Source organism: Gossypium hirsutum, chromosome A10 (genome assembly GCF_007990345.1).
Source record: "Gossypium hirsutum isolate 1008001.06 chromosome A10, Gossypium_hirsutum_v2.1, whole genome shotgun sequence".
NCBI lineage: Eukaryota > Viridiplantae > Streptophyta > Magnoliopsida > Malvales > Malvaceae > Gossypium > Gossypium hirsutum.
In genome coordinates, this window is record NC_053433.1 from 11,882,266 (window position 1) to 11,900,919 (window position 18,654).

At 36.8% G+C, this 18,654-nt stretch overlaps 1 protein-coding gene and 1 long non-coding RNA gene across 4 annotated transcripts; both read left to right on the top strand.

The window, feature by feature from the left end:
- The first annotated feature begins 10,963 nt into the window (after positions 1-10,963).
- On the top strand, positions 10,964-11,578 carry LOC121208196 (uncharacterized). The gene is made up of 2 exons (XR_005903144.1): positions 10,964-11,185; positions 11,301-11,578. It is a non-coding gene; the product is annotated as an uncharacterized lncRNA (long non-coding RNA).
- Positions 11,579-11,913: 335 nt separating this feature from the next.
- On the top strand, positions 11,914-15,353 carry LOC107897263 (TSET complex member tstD). Of its 3 annotated transcripts, none has more exons than XR_001684091.2 (6): positions 11,914-12,082; positions 13,056-13,169; positions 13,910-13,989; positions 14,479-14,603; positions 14,937-15,082; positions 15,157-15,353. XR_001684091.2 is itself a non-coding variant. In XM_016822646.2 (5 exons), exons 1-5 carry the CDS (start codon positions 12,030-12,032, stop codon positions 15,006-15,008), a joined length of 444 nt encoding a protein of 147 aa, XP_016678135.1. In that variant the 5' UTR covers positions 11,914-12,029; the 3' UTR covers positions 15,009-15,353. The 3 variants fall into 3 exon arrangements, 1 of the variants encoding a protein (XP_016678135.1); XR_001684092.2 differs by having other exon boundaries at positions 14,937-15,077; XM_016822646.2 differs by having other exon boundaries at positions 14,937-15,353.
- Positions 15,354-18,654: the final 3,301 nt, after the last annotated feature.

Below are 18,654 nucleotides of genomic sequence, written 5' to 3' on the forward strand. Positions count from 1 at the left end.
ATAAGAAAGATATAAATAATATCAATATAATATAAATATAGTAATATCAATATAAAAACAAATATCTTTGATATTAAAATAAGTTAATATAAATAACATATAACAACAGTAATACACATAATAATAACCATGATAGTATCAAATTTATTAACATTATTAATAAAATAACTAAAATAAATAAACAAATCGACTAAACTGAATTTAGAAACAAAACATGGGGTCTAAAGTGCAAATAAATAGAAAAGGGCTCCCATGGACCACAATAAAATGCGCTGCAAGAGCAAGGGACCGATTGGGAGAATATCCCCAACTTCTAGCCCGTCATTTCATTCAGGACCGAATTGAAATAAACGCAAAAGCTGCGGGGCCAAATTAATAAATGCCAACAAAAGGGTGAAAGGATTAAATTGAAGACAAGCATAAAAGCGGAGGACCTGGGTTGCAAATAGCCCCTTTGATAGAAAACACGCGGATCCTTGGCAGGCGGGTCGGGTGGATCGGGTCAAAGCCAAAACGACGCCGTTTTGGTACCTAAGAAGGCTGCCCAAAACGACGTCGTTTTGGAAGCCTATTTAAGTCAGTTTTTTAAAAAAAAATTTCATTCTTCTTCTTCTTTTCAGAAAAAGATTTCAAAAACACTCTTCCCTCTCCTTCTTCTCCGGTCAAGGGCCTGGGCAAGAGCCACCGTGCCGACCACCGGTCGCCAGCGCCGGCGCCGCCGTACACGGCGGCAGGGAGACCAAAAGTCTCCCATTTTTCTCTCTGATGCCTCTCCTCGACCTCCTGAACGCTCCGGTGACGGCAAAAAAGGTAAAAAATGCCTCCTTTTTTATTTTTGTTTCGAAATAAAATAAAATAAACGGAAAAGAAAAAAAAACAACCTTTTTTATTTCTGTTTTCTTCAAATCTTGCAAAGAGTTACAAAAAGGGATCTCTTTTTTTTTGCAAAAGACCAGATCGATTCCCCCCCTTTACATTTCGGTTTGAATGGCTTATATAGCCATTTACAACTTTCTCTTTTTTTCATCCATTATGCTGTCATTTCTCTTCTTTTTCTTTGCTGTTGTTGCTGCTTTTTTGCTTGTTTGCAGGTGAGCAGTTGGGCGATGGGACGTGCGCGGCGCAAGTGGCAGAGCAGGTGGACGAAAGCCCTAGGTGCGGCGCACCTAGGGTTGCTGCTGTTTCTCTTTTTTCTTTTTTGCAAATGGGCTAGGGTTAGGTAAATTGGTGTTGGGCCTGCTGGTTGTAATTGGGTTTGGGTTAATTGGGCCAGGTCTAGGCTTGTCTAGTTTGTAATTGGTTTTGAGTTTAGGTTTAGGTGGGTTTGGTCCCGGGCAAAATGGCCTGTAACAGCTGCCCCTCTTTGCTCGTTGTCGTGTAACGAGAACAGAGCAAAGACCAAGAAAGGCCAATTTTGCCCGGTCTTGCCGAATCTTGACTTCTTCTAGTGCTTCTTTTTCTTCAAATAGCCTCCTTCCAGTCCACTATGTCTTGTTGCTTCGATCCACTCCACTGCACTTCAGAGTGTTCTGACTTGCAGCTTCAATCTTCTTCGCAACAACTTTAAGAGGACGATATTTGTGGTTTTAGTCTGCTCCACTGCTACGTCAGGGAGATAAGACTTGATGCGATCTGCTCTACTGCAACTTCAGAGGTATAGGTATTGGCGCTTCGACCCACTCCGCAATGTCGGGGAGATAGAATTACTGGCTTCAATGTACCCCACTGTAACCACAGGGAGGTAAATCCTGATGCGATCTACTCTACTATAATTTCAGAGAGATAAGATCCTTTGTTTTAATCCGCTCCACTGTAATCTCAGGGAGATAGGATTACTATCTTTGATCTGCTCTTCTGTAATATCAGGGAGATCAGATCTGCAATTCTTCAACCAGCTCCACTGTAATCGATGGATGCAAGGCTTTGTTTTCGATCTGCTTCGCTATTAATGTAGGAAGGCAAGATCTGCTTCTTTAACCAGCTCCACTACAACCGAGAGAGGTAAGGTTTGTGTCTTCGACCTGCTTCACTGTCAATGCAGGAAGGCAAGATCTTTTGTCTTCAACCAGCTCCATCACAACCGAAAGAGGCACGGTTTGTGTCTTCGCTTCCATCTATTCTACTACAACTTTAGGGGAATAAGATTAGACATGATAAGAATCACTATCTTCTGTCCGCTCCGCTACAACTTTAAGGAGACACGCCTTATTGTTTTCAGTCCGTTCCACTGCATCTTCAGGGAAATAAGACCTGATGCGATCTACTCTGCTGTAACCTCAGAGAGATAAGATCCTTTATTTTAATCCGCTCCACTGTAACTTCAGGGAGATAGGATAGTGTTTTCGATCTGCTCCGCTGTAATCTCAGGGAGATAAGATCTCTGGCTTTAATCTGCTCCACTGTAACCTCAGGGAGATAAGATCCGAAATTCTTTGGTCTATTCCACTGTAATCTCAGGGAGATAAGACCTGACGTGATCTTCTCTACTGTAACTTCAGAGAGATAAGATCCTTTAATCCGCTCCATTGTAATCTCAAGGAGATAGGATTACTATCTCTGATCTGCTCCGCTGTAATCTCAGGGAGATAAGATCCGAATCTTTAACCAGCTCCACTGTAACCAATGAAGGCAAAGCTTGTTTTCGATCTGCTTCGCTGTTAACGCAGGAAGGCAAGATCTGCTGTCTTCACTGATCTGTTCTCTAGGGAACGTGACCTGTATAATGAACCTAATTATGCCTAATGATTAGGATGGCATGATCAAAATGAATCAAATACTCCCAACTAGATGTGAAGGAATAACATTCAAAATGTCATGAAAATGATTCCTTAATGCTTAGTTTATCATCACACAAAAGCTTATTAAGGCTTTATCACTGACGTACTACAACGCCTTTTTGCTCGTCTGGTATATCCAAAGAAACACTTAATCTAGTTGCCCCCCACTATAAACCTTAAAGTTTAATCTATTAGGGCACAAAATTTGTACCATCATTCTCCCTCTACAATCCAAGGGTAGAAATATGGTTTTTCCTCAATCCTCTTTTATCACAATTCAAGGATATAGGATCTTAATCTTTCTGGTCCCCCTTTTACACCATTTCCAGGGTGTCGTTTCAAAGACTCATGCACAAATAAAGGCTCTCTTCTCCGAGGTAACCTCTTCCTATTGCCTAGTGATCATTGCTTGCTTGTTTATTTAAGCTTTTTCATCGACACGACATCTTGTCATTTTGTTCAATCAATGCATTTGTCAACAAAATCCAAAGAGAAAGTCTAAACTTAGACTCTTCCTTCTCAAATTTCCAACCTTCAAATTTGGCATGTTCTAAACAATAGTCCTGTTTCAGGTTCCTGTATTATTTAAAAACTTTTCAGAGTAATATGCAAAACGTCCTTTGTGAAAGTTTTATTAGTCCATTAATCATTATTCCAATGCTTGCAAAAAGGTCATAACAATGGATAAGAATAAAGTTGGTTCTGAGCATAGCTCGAAAGAACAAATTATCGAAAATAGTGAAGAAGGACGACAAAAGAATTAATTGGGAATGTATATCTTGGAAAGAAAGAAAAGTATTCCAAGAATAACAAATAACATGAGAATTGGGTGCCCCAGATATCACAGCTTGAACTTCTCTATACAAACTTTCTGAAGACCCTTTTGAGTTGGACATGTGTTTAGGAGATCTACAATGCTCTGTCGATGCCCCAAGATGTCGCCTATCCTTTCCTGTTGATTCAGGCATGGCAAGATCAACACATGCCTCAATATGAACAAAACTTGAGCAGCTTATATCACCTCATGCCCCATTTTGATCAGTATTTGAGCCGCCCTTTTCGGGCTTTCAGCTCAGATCCCCTTTGGCCTAAGGCGCCCTTTGCGGGTTTTCCCCTTAGCCTCTCCATTTCTACTTTTTCATTTTTCATTTTTCATCTTCTTCTTCTTCTTTTTTTTTTTTGAATCAAAGTGCCCTTTTGCAGGTTTTCACCTTGGTCCTTCCTTCTTCTTTAAACGAAGTGTTTCTGGATCCGAGTTTATAGGATTAGTAATCTCACTCAGGATCAGTGCTCTTCTAGAAATGGTCTTCTTTACAACATAGGGACTTTCCTAGTTTGGCATTCATTTCCCTTTAGAATCCTTTCGTTAAGGAAGAATCTTTTTCAACATCCAGCCCTCTTGTGGAATTCTCTGAGACGAGCATGTTTATTATGGGCTCATATTATTTATTTATGGTACATCTGACCCTGATGAATAGCTTTTAACCCTTTTCCTAGGGCCAACTGATCACATTGCGATTGGATCCCTTCAACAAGCAACGAGGGGATTTTAATAGGTAGAACTACCTCAATCCTGTAAACCAAAAAGAGAAGTGTTGCCCCAATACCGATGTTCGACAAACAATGAGGGTAAATGGTAATTTCTCACATTGATCCTCGTAAGTCTCAGTCATTTTCCTTCAATTTTTGATGTTCAACTCTAGGAACTTCAGTGACGAATCGTGGTGTCCACTTCTGAGCTAATTTGAGACTTCAGCTATCGTGCTATTGTTTAACCTCAATGCATTCTCCAATACTCTCTTCTCTGAAATTCTGTATCGGTATACGATGCCTTTAGCTCATGAAGTAGCCTCTCAAAATGAAACAATGCCCATTAGAAGTCTTCGAGAATGGTGACGTCCATGCCCCATTGTGCTCAAAATTTGAGTCGTCCTTTTTCGGGTTTTCAACTCAGATCCACCTTTGGTCAAAGCGCCCTTTGCGGGTTTTCGCCTTGGCCTCTCCTTTTTCTTTTTTCCTATTTTGACTTTGATTTTTTTTGATTTTTTGATTTTTTGAATTCATGAGATTAGGCAAGTTTTGGTCATGCTTTTCGACCAGAATCAATGTTATTCTAAAGTCTTCCACATAAGATCTTCCACTTTCATCTTGTATGTGAGAAACCTTCTTTGGTACCAGATTTCTTTCATAGAGCCCTTTTGGGACGCAACTACGACAGAAAAATTTGGATCTTCCTCTTTAATCAGGATAAAATCCAACAACATCCTGAAGGGATGGAAACTCAACTTCAAATGGGTAAAGCTATGCTGACTCAACGAGAGAGGCATTGCCCCGGCAAAGAATTGCATCGTTCGCACTGTAAATTTCTGACATCGTGCTGTTGTGCAGGTTTTATTATAAGAATCGAGGCATACCCTGGTATGATCATACAAAGACATCTTTGAATTTTTCGTCTCTGTAGGCAGGTCAATTCTAGTCTTCATCAAGCTCACAATTTCTAATGATTCACTGAGAGGTAGGATCTGTTTATCCTTTTGTTCTACCATCCTCAACAAGTTTGGAGATAAGCTACGATCTGTGTCATCTTCAAAGTCGTGAGATCCCTCTAAACACATATCTCGCTCAAAAAGGAGGTTCTAAGTCTGTAGCAGTGTCATTCATGTCGTTGATATCCAGGGACCTATTGTAGGTACAAAATAATATATAAAGAATGTATGAATTTAAGAATAATTATCTGCACAGTATGATTATGAATGAATGAAAGAATGATTTGGATGGAAGAATAAAAGAATAATCAATGAAAAAATATTAGTTCAAAAGATCGCAAAGATGCATTCCATTAAAATAATGACGTTCAGACATAAGCCTTTTTCACGAAAGACTTCTTGTTGCTCTAGGCTGAAAGCAACAAGTGTGTTTTGAATATTACTCTGAGTAAGCTCTAAATACTACAAAGGTTTCTTTAGAACACTCCCAGGTTTATAAGGGCGAACATCTAATAAGGTCCCTTCTTCAGTTGCTTGTGCGTTGCATTCACCCCACTCGTCAATTATGATTGGGTAATGGATTTTCCGCAGTGGAGGAATCATCAAATTTAACGATGCCCATACTGATAAGCCTTTCAACCAGTTTCTTAAAGGCAATGCAGTTTTCTATGGAATGCCCCGTATTTCTCGCATGATACTCGCATTGTGCATTCGCATCGTGCCATTTGGGGTACGGAGGCTGTGGAGGTTTCGTGTAGAGAGGGGCGACAATACGTGCGTTGAATAAGCTTTGATACAACTCCTTATATGACATCGGAATTGGCGTGAATTGAAGGTTCTCAGTGCCTTGCTTCACATACGATTCTTGTCTAGATGAACCTTGCTGACTAGTAATCACCTTTCTTGGCTGTGCAATCGATTTGTTGTAGGTGTTCACATTGCTTACCTCATTTTCCTTCTTCTTTAAGTCTGACCTCCTATTATTTTCTCCAGCATCAATCTTTCCACTTCTCATGGCACTTTCAATCATTTCACCGCTCATGACTATGTCTGAAAAACTCTTCGAAGCACTTCCTAACATATGGGTGATGAACGGGGCCTTCAATGTGTTGATGAAGAGCATCGTCATTTCTTTCTCTAGGAGTGGCGGCTGAACTTGGATAGCGACCTCCCTCCACCTTTGTGCGTATTGCCTAAAACTTTCATTAGGCTTTTTCTCCATATTTTGAAGGGTAATTCTGTCAAGGACCATATCAGCTACATGACTGTATTGTTTCATAAAGGCTTGTGCTAAATCCCTCCAAGAACTAATCTGGATACGCGTCAATTGATTGTACCACTTAGACGCTGCCCCTGTGAGGCTATCTTGAAAGCAGTGTATGAGCAGTTGGTCGTTGTTGACGTATCCGGCCATACGCCTACAGAACATAGTAATATGAGCTTCTGGGCAGCTGGTCCCATTATATTTCTCGAATTCCGGCATCTTAAATTTATAAGGAAGCACCAAATCCGGAACTAAACTCAGATCTTTCGCATCCATTCCACGATAGCCGTCGATACTTTCTATCGCCCTAAACTTCTCTTCAATCCATTTCCATTTCTCCTCAAACTGCTTTGGTAACTCCTCCTTTATCTTGTCTTTCTCCGCTACTTCATCGAAGTCCGGGACAACCAGATTATCGTCAGGACTAGAACCAGATCTGACCTGAAGGTTCTTCGGTATTGAAGCGTCACCTTGAAAGTGTTGAGGCCTAATTGAAACAGAAGATCTTCGTGGATGTGGTTCAATCTGAATTTGCGCTTGGGGAGGCGTGTATCCTGGAGAAAAAAGTGGCTCATCATTGTTTCCTTCTTCATCGCAAACCACAGGATTTTTCCTTTTATCCACTCCCTTGGTTATTAATTGCGTCAATTTAGTCATTAGTTCATCCTGAGACTCCTTCATCTTTTGTGCCATGTCTTTCTGGATCTTTTCCATATGTTCTTTCATTTGCACCTGTAACTGGTCTTGCATCTCTTTTTGCGTTTGCTCCAGTTTCTCTAATCTTTGATCCATTTTTTTGGCTTTGCGACGAGTACCGTAAGGATGTTTGGTTGATTGGTTTTCCAGATTAGCTGGGATAATTTTACATAATTAGGGTCACTTCGTGAAAATCTAATGCATATGATGCAATGTAATGCAAATGCATGAAATGAATGCCTAAAGAGACGTTGATTCTGATTCAATTACACTTAGGAAACTTTTCTAGAAAGTAAATTTCCTTACATAAAACGGATACATGTACGACCTCACCCTCATATTCCAAGAAACAACATCGATTTTTTCTTCATCCGCATGTTTGAGGTAATCTCACCAATAGATGCCATTGCTAGCTCATTTTCTTGATCTTGGTCGCGATCCATCATCTGCCCATCTTCATAAGGCTCGTCAGCTTGTTGAAGGCTTTTGGACAATCGTCTCGAATCCCCAGGCCACCAAGCAAGGTCACGAACTCTTCCATCGCCATTCTTGTGTTTCTCAGAATATGTTTGGGAAGTCGTATTGTTTTCCACTTTATCAAGGAATTCGTATTCCATGACAAGCTTTCTAATTTAGTAATTGGATTTGAATCCATATCTCTTTCCTAAGATGCAAATGCAATGTAATGCAATCATAATCAAAACACAACGAGAAGGGTTAGTACAAAACATAAGCAAGCACAGAAAACAAAAAGTACCTAATCGGGTAGATACTAGGGGTTTGGAGTGGCTCTACCTAGGTTAAGTTCCTAAGTCTACTATATGAGGGTTGGTTCTAAAGTAAGGGTACCCGAACCAGCAGATTCCTCGATCCTCACCCATTATAGGCTCATACGGACTGAGTTCAGTTCAGGGGAATACATTTCCCTATGGCCATGCGTAGATGAAAATCTCACGAAGACATAGGTACGGATGTATCCCGAAAGCGATTCACTATCCCATGCGGAGGTGAAAACCTCACGAAGGCGTAGCTTCTCACTCCCACTTAAAAAGGGTGTGACCAACGGTCATGCAATGCAATGTGCAAAAATAAATCTGAACTTAAACACAGCAATTATGAATCACAATGACGAAGATCATAATAAAGATAAATAAAAATACAATGAAAGGATCGTATATTTAAACTAAGTTTTTGATTTTTTGACAAAAAGACAAAAAGTAATCAACTCATGGCTTGACTCTCGTGTTTCCTCCCCAGCGGAATCGCCAAGCTGTTGACACCATTTTTCGGATGAAAAACGGGGTCGACTTGGGTTTTGAAAATAAAAAAACGGGAGTCGCCACCGATCTTTTTAGATGAGGTGTGATCGGGTCACCTCGAAAAGTGGTTGTTTTTAATAAACGGTTTGATTTTATTAAAACAACAAGTTTGGTCCACGAAATTCAAAAAAACGGGTTCGGGAGTCGGTTACGCACGAGGAAGGATTAGCACCCTCGATACGCCCAAAATTGGTACCTAGTTGATTACTTAATGTCTTAATGTCAAAAATTGAGAACCTTGAAGAATTTTAAAAATATGATCCTTGTATTAAAACGTTGAAAATTTTCAGGAAAAAGGGGCATATTTCACGTTATTCGAGAAGGAGAATCATATCCAGTGAGTTAGGACACAATGTCTCGAATTTTCGATACGCGGATGAGAAAGTTTATTTAAGAAATTTTGGCCATCTCGAATTTAAAAATGAGATCATAACCAGTAAGTTAGGACGCGACCCCTTTTCTTAAATTTCGAGATCATTTAAAATTTGAGTTCAAAAGATTCGTACATTTAGATTTATCGTGAAAATCGAAACCCAGTAAGTTAGGGTACGACCTTCTCGAATCTAAACACGAAATATTATTTATTCAAAACCAATTTTGTTAAATCGAGTATAATAAAAAAAACACGAAAACCGTAACAAAAAATACGAAAGCAAATTACATTTTTTATGCATGGTAAAACCATAATGAATATGAAAGTATAAAAAGTATAAAAAATACGAGCAATAGCAATCAAAATAAAATAAATAAAAGAACAAACCAACAACTCACAAAATAACAAATGTATAAGCAAATAAAAATAAAACATTCTCTTAAAATAATCATGAGAACTTAAATAAATAAGTAAATAACAAAAAGATTAAAATTATAAAATATAAAAGTATATATATAATAAAGCAATGTAAATATGTACATATGTATTTTAGAAATATAAAACCAAAGATAAATATGTATGTATGTATATACACGAGTAAAAAAATCTATTTATATAGATATATTCATTATATACATGTAACAAAGTTTGAAAAATAAGAAAGATATAAATAATATCAATATAATATAAATATAGTAATATCAATATAAAAACAAATATCTTTGATATTAAAATAAGTTAATATAAATAACATATAACAACAGTAATACACATAATAATAACCATGATAGTATCAAATTTATTAACATTATTAATAAAATAACTAAAATAAATAAACAAATCGACTAAACTGAATTTAGAAACAAAACATGGGGTCTAAAGTGCAAATAAATAGAAAAGGGCTCCCATGGACCACAATAAAATGCGCTGCAAGAGCAAGGGACCGATTGGGAGAATATCCCCAACTTCTAGCCCGTCATTTCATTCAGGACCGAATTGAAATAAACGCAAAAGCTGCGGGGCCAAATTAATAAATGCCAACAAAAGGGTGAAAGGATTAAATTGAAGACAAGCATAAAAGCGGAGGACCTGGGTTGCAAATAGCCCCTTTGATAGAAAACACGCGGATCCTTGGCAGGCGGGTCGGGTGGATCGGGTCAAAGCCAAAACGACGCCGTTTTGGTACCTAAGAAGGCTGCCCAAAACGACGTCGTTTTGGAAGCCTATTTAAGTCAGTTTTTTAAAAAAAAATTTCATTCTTCTTCTTCTTTTCAGAAAAAGATTTCAAAAACACTCTCCCCTCTCCTTCTTCTCCGGTCAAGGGCCTGGGCAAGAGCCACCGTGCCGGCCACCGGTCGCCAGCGCCGGCGCCGCCGTGCACGGCGGCAGGGAGACCAAAAGTCTCCCCTTTTTCTCTCCGATGCCTCTCCTCGACCTCCTGAACGCTCCGGTGACGGCAAAAAGGTAAAAAATGCCTCCTTTTTTATTTTTGTTTCGAAATAAAATAAAATAAACGGAAAAGAAAAAAAAACACCCTTTTTTATTTCTGTTTTCTTCAAAAAAAACACCCTTTTTTATTTCTGTTTTCTTCAAATCTTGCAAAGAGTTACAAAAAGGGATCTCTTTTTTTTTTTGCAAAAGACCAGATCGATTCCCCCCCTTTACATTTCGGTTTGAATGGCTTATATAGCCATTTACAACTTTCTCTTTTTTTCATCCATTATGCTGTCATTTCTCTTCTTTTTCTTTGCTGTTGTTGCTGCTTTTTTGCTTGTTTGCAGGTGAGCAGTTGGGCGATGGGACGTGCGCGGCGCAAGTGGCAGAGCAGGTGGACGAAAGCCCTAGGTGCGGCGCACCTAGGGTTGCTGCTGTTTCTCTTTTTTCTTTTTTGCAAATGGGCTAGGGTTAGGTAAATTGGTGTTGGGCCTGCTGGTTGTAATTGGGTTTGGGTTAATTGGGCCAGGTCTAGGCTTGTCTAGTTTGTAATTGGTTTTGAGTTTAGGTTTAGGTGGGTTTGGGCCCGGGCAAAATGGCCTGTAACATCAATTATTTTAATACCGGTTTGTTTATTTCTATACTTTCTTTATTCCTATGTCATAATTATACCCATCATTGAAGGGGGTTTCAGGTCTGCTCTTAGGCCTGGTGATGATGGCCATGTTGTTATCTTTACTGAATGGTTTCTTTTTCTTTTTTTTTTTTGAATTCAACAGCCGATGTTCGTGTGGCTAAAACCTCCTTCAACTTGATGAAAGAAGCATTTAGTGCCAGTAGGGTTCATCTAATATCTTTAAGCTCTTGAAAGAGAAGAGCCTTCCTTCAATAGTAGACAAATTTGGTTTGATGCAGTTCACTTAACCGTATAACTTTGTTGGTGTATGACAGGGTGTGAGAGTTTGCCATGCCAGTATCTCGCTGAGGTTTACCATAATTAATCATAGCTCGCAAAGCATCAATAAAGTTCTGTAATTAGTTTTGGTTTTGAAGAAGGGAGAAGAGAGGAAAAAGAAAGTTAAAAGAAAAGAAAAAGAAAAAAGTACAGGGAGTTAACCATTTAGTCACCATAATGTAAAAATGTGATAAAATCAGTCATCATATAATAATTTTTTAAAATTTGATGACCGAAATATAATTTAAATTAATTTAAACTTTTATTTTGATTATTTAAATTTTTTTAAGAAATTTTGAATTTTTATATATCTTATAACTTTATATATACTTGACTTTTTTATAATTTATATGTTATAAAAAAATAAATTTTCAGAAATATATATTTAAATATTATTTTTATTTTTATAATTTTTAAATTATTTGATATAAATAAATACATTACAACTTTTATATGGTTTTTGTCGTACATTACAATAAATAACCAAATGTATGATTAGAATTAGAAACTAATAGGTACTAAATTACTAATCTTCCGTTTAAGCCAAACCAAAATTCATCCGACCCGACATCTGACCCGACCCGAACTAAACGCAAAATAAAGAAAGGAAAATGGAAAAGAAAACGGCGATTGACGACACAAAACAAAGCGGGAGAATTTAGCTGATCTCCGTCTCCCTGCCTCAAGAGAAAAAGGAAGTATCTGATAGAGGGAGATACATCGCCATGATTCTCGCGGTGTTATTCGCCAACTCTGAAGGCAACATCTTAGTTGAACGGTACGTCTGCCCCTCCATTTTCTCCCATCCCATCCCATCCCATCCCATCCTATGCTTTGATTTCTTTTGCTGATTTTTCCAACTATGCTCTTTATCGCTTCTAGTTTGTTGAATTATTTGAATCTGCTTTGTATAGATGTAGATCGTTAATGGGTTTTTTTTTATGGAAATCGAATAATTTTATTCTACTTTCTGGATGGGATTTGATTTGGTAGAAATTGGAAATGGATGATGTTTGGCAAACACATGATCTGTTGCGGCTGTTCATGATCTATGAAGCCGGATTTATAGTTATTAGTAGAAACGAAAAAGAATGATGATGAAATGAGATAGATTCAGGCAAATGATGTTGCTTTTGAGTTGATCATTCCACCATTTGCTAATGAAACCCTACTTTTTTTTTCTCCTCTTCTAATCATTCCTGGGAAACATATTTGGGAATCTGAGCCTAGATTAAACCTCTGATATTAAACTCAGGAAACAATGTAAGAGAATACTATCTATTGCAAAGTCCAACTGAGGTCCAAAGTCAAACCAACTTTAAGAAAGGACCATTGTTTCAAAGGTCTTGGAGACTGATCACAACTTTTCTTGTCATCCATATGTCAGTAGTAGAGGTGTGTGCTTAGAAAGAGTAGCCAAAGGAACATGACCTGGTTATGTTTCTTCAAAGAAGGTCTGAAGAAAAGTTAACAGAAAAAGAAGCATTTGATGACATCTCCTCATTAAGTGGTTGCTCTTAGGACTTTATCCATGGTTTTGTATTTTTCAGTCTCAAGAATCCTACTAATTATAGCTTCAGTCCTGTGAGAGTGAAGTAGTTTGAACTCATATAAATTATTATTTGTAATTGTTTCTTTCAATTTTGATCTGTTCTTTTGAGGAATATGCAGTCCAACTTTCAAATATTGATATTTTATTTCTTTTTCATAACATAATTGAGCATTACCTCAGGGATTATGTTTTATTGCAGCTTTAATGGAGTTCCAGCTGAGGAACGGCTGCATTGGAGATCTTTCCTAGTTAAACTGGGAGCAGATAATCTTAAAGGTGTTAAAAATGAAGAGCTGCTTGTTGCTTCTCACAAGTATGAATATCTTTCATCCATTTTACATTTCAGTATCTATCTTGTAGCTATAATGTATGTTTTCCGTCTCTAAATGCATTCTAGAATTATTCTGAGGAATGGATTCTGGAATGATTGGGAGGACTAAATCTGGCATAAATCAGGTCACACGGATTTTGCATCCTGTCAGCTGGCATTCAAATGATGTTTGGTATAACCTGGAAACTTGATTGAACCATGTGAAACGCTTGCATCTGCCATTAGCACAGAATTGATAGTTAATTGCTCAAGTCTTGCATGGACCGCAATGAGCACAGCATTCATTTTTAGTTCTTATGTAAATGTTTTAAACATGTAGCTAAAGTTTGTTAAGTTGCAGATAGTCTAAAGTATAAACAATGGTTCAACAGGCCTGATTCACTGGATTTCTTTCCCAAACTTCCATCTTTGCTCACGTGGCCTGGTAACTTTCATGAGTGGAAAAGCCATTTTGAGAGTAAAAAGAAACATAGTCTGTAGGATACGTTTTAAACTGGGCAATGGGTTCTTCTAATTCAAAATACAGCAGTAGCATAACCTTTTTGCTTCTGTCATGTTTTATTTTTTCCTACCCTGAAATTAAGTTAATTCCATGAGTTAATTCATCAGGGCCACAGGTTTCCTGTCTTTGTTGATTGTGGATGAATCTGTTTCCTAAACCTTAATTAAAGCCATCCTGAGATATCAGTTTAAATAACTGAACAAAAATGTTCTTTTATCAGGTCTGTTTACATTGTTTACACGGTGCTTGGAGATGTCAGTGTCTATGTTGTTGGCAAAGATGAGTATGATGAACTTGCATGTAAGTATATCTTGCCCTCTTTACATGTACAATCTTAGTTTGTGAGATTTAATAAAGCTACAAAACTTGAAACTTGACTAAAGTATGCAGTTTTCATGCTGTATGAGGTGAGAGAGCTTGAATGGTTCATAGGTTCTTTGAAAGAAATGTTCTGAATGATTTGATATTAAAAAGCACTGGCTTTTCTGTATTGTGACTTGCACATATCTCTCTGCTCTTAGTTACATAAGCTTCTCTGTGATGTTTAACATTGCTTGCTCATAGTGCGATCCATTCTTATGGTCTGTAAATTAAAATAAATATTGCTTCTTCTTCTTTTTTATCTTTTGAAATGTAATTTAGCACTCCATAGAATTAAAAAGAAAACAAAGTTAACACCGATAATTGTAGTGCATTTGAAAGGGAATCAAATATATCATCTAACATGGTGCATTAGGTTACATACTTGAATTTTATTACTGATTAACTTCCTGAATGGTTTTGCTCTAGTGGCAGAGGTGATCTTTGTTATAACCTCAGCTGTAAAGGATGTATGTGGGAAGCTACCAACAGAGCGCCTTTTTCTGGATAAATACGGAAGGATATGCTTGACTTTGGATGCAATTATTTGGAAGGTGAGATCACAAGTTGGTATTCTAACTATAGTTTTGGCATGCTTCCTTTTGATTAGAAGCTGTTGGTACTATTTGTTTTAATTTGACTTGCACCACGTCAATGAGGCTTAAGAAAACTAACTATGATCTTTCATCTGGCCATGATTATTAAAACGCTAGAATTAATGTAGCATGTGGCAACTCACTTTCTTGTGCTGCTTAAGCACATCTAATATCTCTGTGCCAGGAAACTGTGACTTTTTGTGTGATTGTCAATGAGCATCCTTTTGCATTTTCTTCGATGGATACTGCTGCTAACGTTTTGCCCCACCCCTTTTCTTAAATATTCTCAAGGGATATCTGGAGAACACAGATAAAGACAGGATCAGGAGATTAGTACGTTTAAAATCTCCAACCGAGTTTTAGGCTGAGAACACCCTACTGTCACAACCCATTTGGAGGCAGTAGATTCAGGGTCCTGTACTCAACTGAAAGGCATGGTATATCCTCTGCTGTAGTATGTATTTACTATGTGAGTATTGTGTAATATCATGCTTCCTATTCTGCATTACAGATATTTTTCAGTTCTGGGTTGGAGCTTGTGGAACTGTTAGATGGACATTGTGATATCCTCGCATTGATAGGATACCAGTGATTTTTTTTATTATTTGAAGTTGTGACTTAAGATCAGTTTGAAGACATAATTGTACTTTATTGTTATTTTCATGACCTTACTAACTTGAGAATATATATAACACAAATAATTTGGTATTGTGCTTTCCCTGTAACACATATGTACATAAATTGTTACGTTGTTTCAACTGGAATTATTTGACACCTGCATCTTCATGAAGTGCTTATGAAATGATACCAATTGGGATTTAGGACTTCTCTCTATCTATAGGTTTTTACTTTTTAGTATTTATGATATTTAATTTGAAATTGGAATTATCGAAAATCGCTAAGGTGATACATTTTTTTTTCTTTTTATTACTAATTGATAGAGTTGAAAATAGAAATTGATTGTTTAGTAAAATGGTGGGTGGGTAAAACAGATGAGCAAGTAAGAAAAGAAGAAATTAGGGGTAGAAATAAGATGTTTGTTTATTAAATTCAAAGAAATAAAAATAATAAAACTTCTGGTATAATAAATAAATAGACGCTAAAGTTATAATAATCTATAAATTTCAGATTAAAATTAAGATAATGATTATAGTATTTGATGTTTTAGATTCACTTCAATAAAAAGGTAAAAGTGAATATTTAATTTATGAAAAACAATTGGAAATAAGAATTGGGTCTGGCTAAATGCACTTTTTATTTTAAATATGAAATTTAGAAGCAGATATTAAAATTATTGATTGTCAGAATGACAAAAAGGATGGAAAACAACTGGTTTTAATTTCATTCTTTTAAATCACTTTTTATATGTATCACCTACCAAACCAATTTAATATCAAAATTTTTAACTTTTAAAATTTATTTAAGAGGCACACGATAAATCATTATTTTAAATAAAATTTTTAGGTTAAATTATATAATTAATTTCCATATTTTTTGTTTTAAATAATTTAAAAAAAAATTTCCTTTATTTTATCTTAACTTTTTTTTTCCAATTCTCTTTTGCTTCTCTTTTTGTTTTCCTCTCTTCTCTATCTCTTTTAACTTAAATTTTTCTATGTTTTCCATTTGTTAAAACTAGTCTCTACACTTTTATTTTTTGAAAAAATTTTAAAAGGTGGACTATTTTTTTTTTAATTTTGAGAAAAAAATTATGTTAGATTATTGTCTGCCTATTAATTTCAATAGTTTATTTAAGAACTGAAAAATTTAAGAGGTAATTATACCCCTATTAGTATCAATGGTTCTTTTAGAAACTGGAAATATATTGTATGCCTATTAATTTGTTTTTATGATTTCTACATAATTTTATAATTTTCGAGTCAATTGATAAAATATATAATTATTGATGGTCAAATTTTTTATTATGCTCATTAGAAACATGTCATTATTTTCAAATGTCGGTAAATAAATTATAGCTTTTGATGATTAAGTAATTCAAAAGAAAGCTTGATTAATTATATAATTTATCCATATTTTTTTAAAGCATTACTTTTTTTTTAAATTTTTACTATTATTGAGTAAAAATCTTCATTGATTAAAAAAGGAGAAGGAAGAGAACGATATGGAAATGCAATGTGAATATCACGGAGAGGATCTCTGGGAGCAACCGGTTGGGGAGGAGAGTGAACTGACTGTCCGTGTTTCTTTTAAGGACATGTTGATTGGGTCCAAGAGATCGGTAGGGTAGGCAGTGCAAGACAAGGATGAGGATGATGTTCAGTTGCTTGAGGGCAACGTGATTGTTGGAACAACGGATGGTATGTCGTCGATAAGATTTTCTAATCGTGTTCATCAAATTTTGTATAAGAACATGTCAAGGACGATTGTCATGAAACTTCTGGGTAGAAAGGTTAGTTATCATGCACTATCTAATAAGATCTATAGTTTGCGGAAGCCTTCGAATCCTATAACGAGCATGGATCTAGAGAATGATTATTATTTGGTTAAGTTGCAAGAGGAAGTGGATTACGCTCGAGCACTTACTGAAGGTCCATGGATAGTATTTGGCCATTATTTCACGGTGCAACCTGGGTCCAAATATTTTTCCACAAGTCAATTGTTCCCATCTAGTGTTAAGTCAATTGGGGAAATGATTGGTCGAGTCATCAAGCTAGATGATAACACAGGGAGTGTTTTGTGGGGTAGGTTTGTCTATTTGGCAGTTATGGTTGATCTCAATAAACCATTAGTATATAGGATTAAAGTGGATGATCGGGTGTAGAGGGTGGAATATGAATCTCTTCCTAACATGTGTTTTATGTGTAGCCACTATGGTCATATGAAAAAGTCATGTACGACTTTGTCTTTTTAGGAGAGGCAATGAGGTGATGATGTTGTACTGCATTCGGAAACATGTCCTTGTGGGCTTAAGGCTAATCACGAAGGAGTTGTGGAGTATGGTCTTTGGATGATAGTTGATCGGTGGTTAATGAAAGCTGATCGGAGTAAAGGATCCAGCAAGGAAGAAAAGAAAAGTGCGAATCTTCAGGGATCATTAAGGGAAAATGATTTAGGGGATGTTCAGATTTTAAAGCCCAAGATTATTGCTAAATCTAAGGGAAAAGGTTTAGCCATTTATGATAATCCATTAGGGGTGGTGAATCAATTTTGGATCATGATAATGTGAAAGGGGGTTGGGCTATGTGGCTTGGTTAATGCCTCTGAGATTATTAATAGGAAAGTTCATTTTATTGGTGGCTCGTCTAAGGGGATTAGCGGGTAAAGTTGAAGGAACTTGTAGATAAGGGAACTTCGATGCAAGATAAATCTTCTCGAAAAATTGAACTGACAACGATTGGAGGGTTTAGTTTCTTGGTGGAAAAAGTCATGAAAACCACGGATAATCATCCGGTGGTGGCTTTTATCGAAAATCAAGATCCTAACTTACATGTGGATGTGACGATGGTTAGTGACCATTTGGCGATGCCTTTGGGTCTTGATTCTAGGAAGTTGGTTCAGGCGTAGGGGGCCCAAACGTGTTGAAAACCTTCCTAATATTTTAAAAGGTAAAAGTGTTAAATTTAAAAATAGGGGGTCTGTGCGATTGCCTATTTCGAAAGCAATGAGTTGTATCACTGATGGCATTGGAAAAGGCAATTTCTCTCTCGACTATTGATTTGGGGGATGGAAGTATATTGGCAGCTGATGAGGATATAGCCGTTGTTTGATGTGAGATCTATTTCTTTCTTCTTCTTCTTTTATATTAATGCCAAATTTGTTTGTTTGGAACTATCAAGGTTGTGTAGGTCCTAAATTCATTAGGGTGGTTAAAGAGTACTTTGTTAAACATGAGGTTGAGATAGCAACATTCTTTGAAACTCGAGTCAGTGGACCTAAGGCAGATAAAATTATCGCCAATCTTGGGTTTGATTTTTCTCATAGAGTTCAAGCTCAAGGATTTTCTGGGAGAGTTTGGGTATGTTGGAGGAATGGTATTCAGATCTAGGTG

Bases quoted from the DNA above. Each gene is read 5' to 3' on its own strand.
- LOC107897263 (XM_016822646.2), top strand. From the start codon at position 12,030: ATGATTCTCGCGGTGTTATTCGCCAACTCTGAAGGCAACATCTTAGTT. The intron at 13,170-13,909 runs GTATGAATATCT...TTCTTTTATCAG, and splicing joins CTGCTTGTTGCTTCTCACAA to GTCTGTTTACATTGTTTACA. The intron at 13,990-14,478 runs GTAAGTATATCT...GTTTTGCTCTAG, and splicing joins TGAGTATGATGAACTTGCAT to TGGCAGAGGTGATCTTTGTT.